The 12437-nt window shown below is 34.2% G+C and overlaps 1 protein-coding gene across 1 annotated transcript in view; it reads left to right on the top strand.

Annotated features, from left to right (window-relative positions):
• Positions 1-12437, top strand: part of C6H11orf80 (chromosome 6 C11orf80 homolog) — a 104831-nt gene that overhangs the window by 8692 nt on the left and 83702 nt on the right. The window contains exon 3 of the mRNA XM_037839301.1: positions 7118-7171. Within this exon, the coding sequence (XP_037695229.1) occupies positions 7118-7171 (54 nt within the window). The remainder of the gene's footprint in view (positions 1-7117; positions 7172-12437) is intronic.

The raw sequence follows: 12437 nt of genomic DNA, 5'->3' as shown, positions 1-12437 counted from the left end.
TTTTTAAAGCTTTTATTTGAAATAGTTTAAATTTACAGACAGTTGCAAAAATAATACAAATCCCATACAGATAATTCCATGACCCCAAGATACCCCCATGCCCCCAGATACCTAGAGCCACCAATTCTAACATTTTGTCACCATTGCCATTTCCCTTTCTTTCTTTCTTTCTTTCTTTCTTTCTTTCTTTCTTTCTTTCTTTCTTTCTCTTTCTCTCTCTCTCTCTCTCTTTCTTTCTTTCTTTCTTTCTTTCTCTCCTTCCCTCCCTCCCTCCCTTCCTTCTTTCCCTCCCTGCTTCCTTCCTTCCTCCCTTCCTTCCTTTCTTCCTTCCTTTATCATCTGTTTATCATCTGAACATTTGAAAGCAGGTTGCACAAATAATATTTCTTGAACACAAAATACTTCCATGTACATTTCCTGCAAACAAGGTTGTCACTTATGTAATCACCTTAAGTGCAGCAAGTTCAAGAAATTTATCAATGATATAGAACTTTCATTCTATATTCCAAACTTTTATGTACCAATAATGAATATCCTTTTGAACGTTTCTCCTCCATTCTTAGATCCCATCCAGTATCATGTATTGCATATAATTGTCATTATCTCTTTAGTTTCTCTTTCTTTCTTTTTTTTTTTTTAAGTTGTGGAAACACATATACAGCATAACTCTCCCCATTCCATCTCCTCCTAAGCATACCATTCAGTGTGATTAATCATGTTCACAATGTTGCAGTACCCCACTGTGCTGATAGGTAACTGTACTTTCTATCCTATGAATTTGCATATTTGATATTTTCTTTGGGGTGTAAATTTAAGACCCTAAATGTGTAACAATCTCATTTGGTTTGATACCAACTTAACTTCAATAATATACATGAACTATGTTCCTATACCTCTCCGATCCCCAACTTATACATAGCTCTTGTCACACATTACATATTTATACTTTGTGAGTCCAAAACCCTTGCTTTATGATTAAATTTTGTACATTTTCCTTTTAGATCTTGTAGGAGGAGCAATTACAAATAAAAAATCCAATAGGACTGTTATTTATATTTATCTATGTCATTATCTTCACTGGAGATCTTTATCTTTATTTCTTTGTGTGACTTCAATCAATTGTCTAGTGTAATTTCCTTTAGCATTTCTAGTATGGCCTGTCTAATGGTGATGTGGTCTTTCAGCTTTTATCTGGGATGTCTTAATTCCTTCCTCATTTTGAAAGACAGTTTTTCTAGATACAGAATTCTTGGTTGGCAATTTTTTTGCTTTCAGCACTTTAAATAGACATTATTGACTCCCTGGTTTCATTTATTTATTTATTATTTATTTTTAAAATGTAATTAATTCATTTTTAATTAGAGAAGTTGTAGGCTGACTGAAAAATCATGCAGAAAATACAGAGTACCCATAAACCCTACCCCCCATTATTAATATTTTGCACTAGTGTGGTACATTTGTTACAATTAATGAGAGAATATTGTTGTGATTTTACTTTTATCTGTTGTCCATGTTTACAGTAGGGTTGCCTGTGCTGTAGAGGTCTATGGTTGTTTTTTTTTTAATTTTTATTCTAGTACCATATCTACCACCTAAAAATTTCCCCTTTAACCACATTGTAAACGTCTTTTATATATATTCTGGATATTAAGCCAATATCTGATCTGTGGTTTACAACTATTTTCTAACATTCTCTAAGTTGTCTTTTCATTTTCTTGATAATGTCTTTTGATGCCATGTACTTTTTAGTAAATTAGTATTTTGTGGACAGCATTTCATGTTAGATGTAGAGATCTACTTCATTACTTCATTCTTTTTTTCTGGAGAATATATATATTAAGAAATGTACAAACATTTGTTTAGTTTGGGGTTTTGTCAAAGTTATACATGCACATGAAAGTAGAATAGTTCAGTAAGACTGTTTCAAAACCTACAGTCTCCTGGGTGCTTCCCCACTTCTCCCTTCCCGTGTTTTCTCTCCTGAAGGCTAATACTTTCACACTATTAGCTGCCTATTTTAATATTTACCTTTGTATCTAAATAACATGTTTATTATTAAATTATTAATAATTTATTAAATAACATAACATGTATCTTGATTTTTCTGTTTTACGTATTATTTTTGACTTCCCATTAGAGAGGATGATAATTTAGCTGTCTCTCATATTTCCAACACTCACGTGTTCTTCTAATATAATAATAATTTTCTCACTAAAATAGAGGAATATTCGTTATTCGACGATAAAATTGCTATTCACAATTTAGCCATGTTGAAAACTATGATTACTTTTCTTGTTATTTTCCCTTCAGTTAATAATTGTTTCATAAATCTGTTATTATTTATTCAACCCCAAAACTCTCCTGCATTTGTCTAAATCTCCTCATTGTTAGAAAAATTTCCTTGTAATATGTTCAGACACATCAGATACTCTGTTTCATCCACTTGAAAAACATTCCCATATAGTTTTCTATCCTGCTTTCATCTTGACTTGATGCCCTCTATATCTTGTGCATAGCTAGCATCTTGGGATTCTCCCTTCACCATTATCCAGAATAGTTCTTTGGCTTTTTCTTGTGTTGGATTTTGTGTGTTCTGTATCCCAGTATCTTTGTCCTTCTTAGTTTTGATGGAGCTCAGGCTCCAGAGACAGCCTGGAAAAGTGTTTGGGAAATAAATTTCTTGAAACCTTGAATCGTTGAAAATGTCTGTTCTCATACCTGATTGATGGTTTGGCTGGATATAGGAGTCTAAATTTGAATTTATTTTCCTTTGGAATTTTGATGGTGGTGTAACATTGTCTGTTGGCTTCTAACTTCAGGGTTGCTCTTAAAAGTCTGAAGTCGTTACGATTCTTGATTCCTGTATGTGACCCTCCCTCACCCTGGAAGCTTGTAAGATATTTTCTTTAACTTTGTGTTAGTTAAGGTAAGTAATACTAGGTGTTATAATACATAAACACCCAAATCTCAGTGTCTCAACACACACAAAAAAGTTTATTTCTCTGGCATTTCACAGTGAGATGAGTGTGTGTGTGTGTGTGTGTGTGTGTGTGTGTGAGAGAGAGAGAGAGAGAGAGAGAGAGAGAGAGAGAGAGAGAAAGAGAGAGACGGGGGATATTTTACTTCCTGTGGGATCCATGCTGCTTCTTTCTGTGGCTCTATCCTCCTCTAGGTCCTCTAAGATCTCTCCATTTAGCTAAGGATGAGGAAAACAAGCAAGGCTTATAAATGGAAGGTTTTATATGGGGTATGCTTGGAAGTTGTGTATATTACTTCCACTCCCATTCTGTTGGCCAGAAATTAGTCTCATTGCCATAGTTGCCTTGCAGTTGCAAAGGAGGCTGAATAATGTAATCTATTTGTGAGCTCAGGAAGCAGAGGAGACCATGCATATTCTTGACTAACAACAGACTACCAAAATACTCATTGTTTCTGAAAATTCAGTGTTGTGTCTTGGTATTGGTCTGTTTTCTTCCATTGTGCTGAGCACTTAATGGGCTTCTTTTTTAAATACAGTTTTATTGAGATAGATGTTCACATACCCTGCAGTCAGCCACAGTATACAATCAGTTGTTCACAGTACCATTATATAGTTGCATTTTCATTATTACCACAATTTTTGAACATTTTCCTTACTCTGAAAAAAAAAAAAAGTAAAAAAGAATACCTAAACTACTCCATGCTCCCATCCCATCTTATTTTTCATTTAATTTGTGTCCCCATTTTTCTACTTATCTGTCCATACACTAGATAAAGGAAGTGTGAGCTACAAGGTTTTCACAATCACACAATCACACTGTGAAAGCTACATAGTTATACAATCATCTTCAGGAATCAAGGCTACTGGATTGCAGTTCCATAGCTTCAGGTATTTCTCTCTAGCCATTCCAACACAGTAAAAACTGAAAAGGGAAATCTATATAGCGCATAAGAATATCCTCCAGAGTAACCTCTTGACTCCATTTGAAATCTCTCAGCCAATGAAACTTTATTTTGTTTCATTTCTCTTCATTAGTGGGCTTTTTTAATCTGGGCACTCATATCCTTTGGTTCTGGAAGATTTTCCTTTGCATTCTCTTTGTTTTCTCTTTCTGGAACTTTTATCATTTAGACATCAGACCTCCTAGACTGGTCCTTTATTAAAAAAAAAAAAAATCTTTTCTCTCCTGTTTTTAATCTCTTCTGTTTTCTAGGAAATTTCCTCAAGTTTTTCTTTCAGCCTTTCTATGAAGTTTTTAATTTATGCTATCACAGTTTTTATTTCCAAGAGCTTTTCTCCCCTTCTCTCTTAATGTTCCCTTTTTATAGCATCCTGCATTTCTGTTTCATGGCTACAATATCTTCTCTTTTCTTTCTGAGCATATTGAAGATTATTTTTGAAGTTTTCTTTTCTCTGCCTGGTTCCTGTTTCCTCTATATTGATTTTTTGTCTATTTGGTTTAGTTTCTGTTTTCATATTAGATGCTTTCTTTGGATATTTTGAAATTTTGGTTGTCTGCTCATTTTTAAGAGTTCAAGACTAAAAAACTGATTGGAAACTCTGAGGGTCACTGAAGGGTGATCTGACTGGGATTTTTGTTGGGGAGACCTCCCTTCCCTTCAATAATAGTATCTTTGTGTCCTTGCTCTTAGGTTGACCAGGTCTTCCAGTCTCTTACCAGGTGTGTAAAGCTAGGCTGCCAGCATCCTTGGGAGTGAGGGAAAAGGGGTCTGTTGGGTATCTCAGCATTCAGTGTTTATGTTCACTCATTCCACTTGTTTTTAGTGCAACTTTGATTCTCAGTTCAGAACCTACACCATTTCAAAGAATAACCTCCCCTGCAACCCAAGGTTAGGGAGGGCCACTCCCTGTAATGCTGAATTGGGGAGGAAGTCTAAGGCTCTAACTACCTCTTAAATTCATCTTTTCAACCAACCCAACTAATTCTAGCCCCTACCCACTCCTCCTTCCAAAGGTCATTCTTGAGACTTTTGGGGATTTTGCTGTATAATTTGGGTTGTTTCTTGGCCTTCCCCTTTTCTGGCTTATAATTCAGCATCTCAGGTCTGCTAAATCCTTTTCACTAGTCCTATTTTTCAGTTTCTAAGATTTTACTGCAATTGTCTTTGTCTCTTCTTGTCTTTCCTTGTGGGTTTATGACTTTAAAAAATCCCCTTGTTTTATTGAAGTTGGAGGGAGTGAAAATAGATTGTGTGTCCAATCTGCCGTCTTCACCTGGAAGTGTGAAGTGATGTCTTTTAAATTTGGTCTGAAATCTCAGATGATGAAGAACCAGCAAAATTTATTTTTGGAATGATCTATCTTTGAAAAGCTGAGAGACGACTATATAATTTTTCCATCAATAATTGTTGAAGCCTTTAACAAATGTGATTATTTAAGTCAGTGTTTCCCAAAATGTGTGCTGTATGATGTTTATATGGATAATGAGAAAGGAATTATGTAATCATCTAAATTAGGGAAATGCTGGTTAAAATAAAATGGGTTTCTTTTCTGTAGACTTTCTCAGAATCTTTAATATGCCAGTGTGTGAACTGTGAGTCTTTAAAAATGGACTGTTGTATATAGCATTTCCCAAACATATTTGACCTCACATCTTTTTTTGTTTTTTTTCAATTAAGATCATCCTCTCTTCTGTAGAGCACATTTTGTGGAAATGCTTTCCTTTAAAAATATGTGTTCTATTGTCATCATTGCATCTGAAAGATAGCACTTTATGACTTCAGTAGAGAAACATCAGAAGCATAACTAAAAGTTGGGGGATTGGATGGGTGTGGAGCAGGGTGAAGTGATTGCTTTCCCTGAGCACATTCACCAAAAGTGGCCCATTTTCAACTATTGTTCATATGATGCTTGTTAAACTAAGATGAAAGAGTGTTGGAAGAAACGGTGTGAAGTATGTAATCAAGAAACATCACAGACACATTGTGAAACATAGAGGTTGTACTTTTTTTTTTTTTAATGTTCTAGCTCTTCAGTAATCAAACTGGTCCAGGCCTGCCACCAACCACCACTGCCCTGTTCTAATGGCCCACTCTTCTTTATGTTAAAACCAGTGTTTGCCTTTGAAGAACACCCAGAAAAAAAAAAAAAAAAAAAAAGATGGCTGTCCTTTGTTAAATGTTCTGTGCTCCTTGAGCTCAGGCCTTTTGCAGTATGTATCATTTGTTCAGAATCATTCGAAAGTGTGGAGATCTAGAGCTGTGCTATCCAGTGGAATTTTTTGCAATGACTGAAATGTTCTATAATCTGCACAGTTCAGTATGGTAGTCATTAGCTACAAGTGGCCATTGAGCACTTGAAATGTGGCTAGTGTGACTGAGGAATAGAATTTATAACTTAATTTAATTTTAATATATTTAAATTTGAATAGCTACATGTAGCTAGTGGCTACCTTATTGGGCAGCACATATTTAGAGAATGGTGTTGCTTCTCATTCTAATTCAGTGAGTCTCAACCTTTTTTCCCTGCCCCACACATCCAAGGGATAGACATATTCCCATTGATTCCTTATGGCAGTGATTCTTAGATTCTTAACTGTGGGGTCATTTGCAATTTGGCAAAAAGCCCTCAGGTGGTTTTGATCTTTTTCTCTCTTAGGCGCCTGCTTCCTCCTTAACCCTTTCTCCTCCTCTCCCCCAAAGAATTATTGTGCTAAATGTTTTAATGTTAAGATTTATAACTCCAGGTACAGGGAATTCTTACCCGATAGCCTAGTATTTTCCACTTAAGAGTAATGTTGGTTACGAAGAAGGGCCAAAATTTTAATTGAATCTTATACTGGAGTATTGACTTTTGACATGATATACTCTGGTTACTGACTGCAATTCGTAGTCTTCCAATAATCCTTTTCTATCAGGTATACAAAGAGACAGTCCTGTCATTGAATGTGGATGAAGAAGCTAACTATTTTGTTATTACCTCCGAGAAGGTATTTTTCCCCCAAACAGTTATCGTATCCTAATAGTACCTCTTTGGTGCTTTTTAAAATTTTTTACTGAACTCACCTTTTTATGTTCTGTATTTACAAGCAGTGTTCAGGCTCCCATTTGATTCTTTAAGTAAAATCAATTTAATTGTTTTAACTTGTGATATTTCTTTGTATTCTATTTCTTACAGTTGCTTCTGCAGGATGCATTTGTGGTGGCTTGATCCTCAAGCAGTTCCTAAAAGGTAAAGAGTTACTGGACTTCATGAGATTAAATCTCTACTTATCAATGAATTTGGTATGTGCTGAAACAAATTAAACTGAAAGATAGGGTTGCCAGATTTAGCAACTAAAAATACAGGACAACTAGTTAAATTTTAATTCCAGTTAAACAATGAATTTTGCTCGTGTAAGTATGTCCCATGCAATATTTTATCCTATATTTTATCTGAAATTTTATTTTATTTATTTGTTTATTTAAAATTTTATTTTATCTGTAAGATAGTTCTGTCTTATGTATAGCTACAGGAATGAACAAGATACCTAGGACACTGTTGCCTGTCTGAATGTTCCCTATACACTCAAATGTAAAATAAAATTTTTAGTACTTGTTCACATCTCCCTCAGAGAAATAAAGTGTGAAGAATGCTTTTACTTGTAAATGATTTTGGCTAATATTAATTCCTGCTTTCTACATTATATATCAGAGTTCATGTGGTTTAGGGCCTTTGGGTGACTTTGGTTTTAAGAATGTACTCTTTGTCTTGAAAAATACTCAGCAAACAGTGAAATAGCATTTACTTTAAGGAAACTAAAATGATATGAGAACTGTTCTGCTTTCATTTTTATTTTCTGTGGTTGTGTTTCATAAATATTATCCAGTATGTCTGTCTTTTCCTAAGGAAGGTTAATTTACAAATTTTACAGAATAATTTTTTAAAGAAACTTTCCCCAACTAAATCTGAAACATATAAGTAGATTGTGGGTTTTTAAACAAACTTATATTTGTCCTTGCTCTAAGGAAACATGCTATGTATTAAATCTGGAAACTTAACCAAAAAGCTACATTAGAAAGGGAATAATATTATTAAATAAATATTTTTGAAATGTTTGCCACTGAGCTCCTTTAAATGGCAAGTTTCTTTAGTTCTTTGTAAAATGCATATCAATTAAAAATTTTAATTTATACCTTAATTTCCAGAGGCTCAATTACTGCATAAATATAGTGCCTTCCTTTGTCTTGGTCATATCAAAGTAAAAGAAGAAACTATTTGTGCAACTCAGTTACAAGATGAATGACTCAAAGACATAACCATATAAGAAATAGTTCTTATTTTTGAATCCTTTTATCTAAAGTAATTTTTACTTTAAGCATGATTATTTAAAAGCGATTGCTTGCTAAATGAAAGGTCATCAGGTGTATTCACCTTTGCCTTTGGAATTGTCTTGGCCCTGTGAATCTACCTTCTGAGTGTCTATATCCTTGGATTCTTAATAGGCCCCAGCCTTTGCTCAGTGACCCTAATTTTTTAGTTTCTGCTTGGTGTGTACACATTTAAAAGCACTAATTGTGGAGGAAAAGTTGTAAAAAAAATTTTGGTATTTCAGCTCCATGACGGATATGCTGTGGGAGATTGGGCAGAATGTTTTCCTTTTAGTAGTAATCACAATGATGATTTATTATTTACTATATGCTAGTTCTTGAGCAGGATACAGAGGAATTACAGTGGTGAACAAGATAGATACGTTTTCTCCCCTTAGATGCTTGTACTTAAGATATCGTAATCACTCTATTTTCCTTCCTTCTTAATGAAGAACTAAGCCTATGTCTGGAAAAAAGGTAGAATTAGCTTGTTGTCCTTAAGAATTTTCTCTAATTCTGAGACTTTTGGGAGATCTGAATCCAAGTTCTAGGATCATAGTTGACTGCCTCTAAAAATCATCTAGTGTGTTTATCAATCTTGACTCCTTTTTTGGGAGTTACACTTTTGGGATGATGCAAGAGTAGAAAAATCATTCATAATACCACTGCTCCAGTCAGTACGTGTGAAAGTGTTTTGAAATAAGTGAAAATCCATATAAATAAAAGGGAGAGTATAATTAGCACTAGGGAAGAGATAGGAGGATTTCCTGCAACATAAACCCATACTTAACATTCCTGGACAAGGAGTGGTCAGATTATACCATAATGCTATTTCTTTGATTAATATTTGTGAAAGTGCTTTGAAAAAAGTGGAAAGCCATGTAAGTACAGGTGAAATGGTTTTATTATCATTGCTAATACTACGGAGTAGGTATTGAGGTGAGTATGGTTTATGTTTATTATGCTAATTCAAACCTTAGACCATTTTATGTCATGGTGACTTAGTATTTACTTAACTGTTGTTATTTGAGTAGTCCTTTTAAAAACTCAGAGAACTTTTATGTACATTTGTTTAATTTATTTTTATATCCTGTGATAAAGTGGAAATGGCTAACTGTGCGAAGAGGAATCACTACACGTTAACTGAACAATAAAAATTGACTCATATGCTCATGGTCAGTCACATTTAGTAGCCAACTTTAGCCTAAGTTTTCTCTCCAGCTTTTAGGCCTCATAATACTAACCTCTACTCAATAATGCTACTTATTCTTACCAATTAGTAACAAAATGACTCAGTGACGCTCACAAAGGAAATTGACTAAAACTAAGACTTGAATCCCTTAGCTCTTTGGTTTATGCAACATTAATTATGCCTTTATAACTATTATCATTTATTTAGCATTCCTGTAACGCTGTTTGCAAAGTGCCTTAAATTGGTCTATTCATTAATCTTTTCACTGTTTAATTTCATCAAGGAGTCTTTGCTGGTTGATTCATTAACCATCAGGTTTCCAGATGCTTAAAGAATTATGTAGGTGTACAAAATTATTGGTATGCCTCTGAATTCAATTTATTAATGATATTATCCTCTTCATTGTTTGGTTGATCTTTCTCAGAGCCTAAAATAACTCCTGACTTCTCTTTTGGGGATATGGATTGTTGTAGAGCCACCCAGCTTTCTTTACTCTTCAGTCTGTTCTATCAAGGAGGTATCAAGATACTTTTTCTCTGGATCTGGAATACTTCAGATCAACTCCTATACAAAATGCAAACTCAGATTTTTAAACTTTTAATTGTAGTAAGAAATATACAACACAAAATTTCCCATTTTAACCACATTCAAGTGTACAACAGTAATATTAATTATATTTACAAAATTATGCTGTCATCATTGACATCCATTACCCCTCCTTTTTCATCACCTCACAAAGAAACTACTCATCCATTAAGCTTTGATCCCTCTTCCAGCTCCGCCCCTGGTAACCTATAAACCACCGCCTGTCTCTATGAAGTTGTCTTCTTTTAGGTATTTCATATAAGCAAGATCATACAATATTTGTCTTTTTGTGTCTGGCTTATTTCACTCAACATGATGTCTTCAGGGTTCATCCACATTGTAACACATCAGAACTTCGTTCCTTCTTATTGCTGAATATTATTCCATTGTATGGATATACCACATTTTGTTTCTCCATTCATCTGTTGATGGATACTTGGGTTGCTTCTGCCTTTTTGCTGTTGTAAATAATGCTAATAAAAACATTGGCGTGCAAATATCTTTTCGAGTCCCTGCTTTCATTTATTTTGGGTATACCAGAAGTGGGATTGCCGGGTCATATGGTATTTCTGATTTGAATTTACTGAGGAGCCACCAAATGGATTTCCACAGTGGCCATACCATTCTACAATGCCACCAGCTATGTATGAGGGTTCCTGTTTCTCTGCATCCTTGCCAAACCTTATTCTTTTCTTTTTTTTTTTTTTTTAAACAATGGCCATCTTAGTGGGTGTGACATGGTATCTCACTATGCCTTTGATTTGCATTTCCCTGAGGAAAAATGATATTGAGCATTCTTTTACGTGCTTATTGATTATTTGTGTATCTTCTTTAGAGAAATGTCTATCAAGTCTTTTACCCATTTTAAAATTGGGTTATTTGTCTTTTTCTTGTTGAATTATTGCAGTTTTTTATATATTCTGGATATTAAACCTTTATCATATGTATGGTTTGCAATTAATTTTTACCGTTCTGTGGGTGGTCTTTTCACTTTCTTGATAGTGTCATTTGAAACAAAAGAATAAAATTTTAAATTTTTGACTAAATCCATTTTATCAGCTTTTTTTCTGTTGTTGCTTATGCTTTTGGTGAATTATTTAAGAAACCAGAACTAAATCCAAGGTTTTGAAAATTTCCCTCTATGTTTCTTCTAGGAGTTTTATGGTTTTAGCTCTTATATTTGATCCATTAATAGTTAATTTTGTATATGGTGTGAGGTAGAATTCCAACTTCATTATTTTGCAAGTAGATATCCAGTTTCCCCCACACAGTTTGTTGATAAGGCTATTCTTACCCCAATTAATGTACTTGGCATGCTTGTCAAATATCAGTTGATCATAGATGTGCATGGGTTTATTTCTGAACTCTCAATTCCGTTCTCTTGGTCGATATGTCTATCTTCTTGTCAGTACCACACTTTTTTGATTACTGGGGCTTTGTAGTAAGTTTTGAAATTGGATCGTGTGAGACCTCAACTTTGTTCTTCCTTTGCAATATTGATTTGGCCATTTGAGACCCCTTGCAATTCCATATGAATTTGAGGATCTTCTTTTCCATTTCTGCAAAAAAGCTGCTAGGATTTTGGTAGGTATTGCATTGAATCTATAGATAGCATTGGGTAGTATTGACATCTTAATAATACTATCTTCCTATCCTTGAACATGGGATGTCTTGCCATTTATTTAGGTTTTTTTTTAAAAAACTTTTTTTTTAATTGTGGAATATAACATATTTACATAGAGGTGATGACTTTCCGAGTGCAATTTAACAAGTAGTTGGAGAGCTAAATTTCAAAGAATTTTATGGGTTACATTTCCACAGTTTCAGTATTTCCTTATTGTGAAATATGACATATATACAAAAAGGTAATAACTTTTGAATTACAATTTAACAAGTAGCTATAGAGCAGATTTCAAAGAATGTTATGGGTTACAGTTCCACCATTTCAGTTCTTTCCTTCTAGCTATTCTAATACCCTAGTGACGAAGAGAAGAAAATTATATAGAGATTCAGTAGTCGTAGTCCTTTGTTAAATTCCAACTTGTCTGTTGCTACCCCTTCCTCTAATTTAATCACTTTCCCAATCTTCATGGGTATCTAGGCAGTGACCACCCTAACCTGTTCATGATGAAAAGGGGTGTCGACATTATGGAATTAAGGAGGCTTTTTTTTCTTTTTTTTACTTCATTTTACTTTTGTTCTGTTTGTTGATTTGTTGGAAATGGAAGTGAGGAGTGGTACTTTTGATAGGTCAGAGAGACTGACAGGCCCAGGCTTGTTCAACCTTGAGTGAGAAACTCACAATGGTAAACTCTTGGATGTCTAACTTAATAAAGATTTTTTAAATGTGAGACACTTGTATTCAAAGAAT

Source organism: Choloepus didactylus, chromosome 6 (assembly GCF_015220235.1).
Source record: "Choloepus didactylus isolate mChoDid1 chromosome 6, mChoDid1.pri, whole genome shotgun sequence".
Lineage (NCBI taxonomy): Eukaryota > Metazoa > Chordata > Mammalia > Pilosa > Megalonychidae > Choloepus > Choloepus didactylus.
The sequence above is the reverse complement of the archived record's forward strand: the minus strand, read 5'-3'. Positions and strand labels throughout refer to the sequence as shown.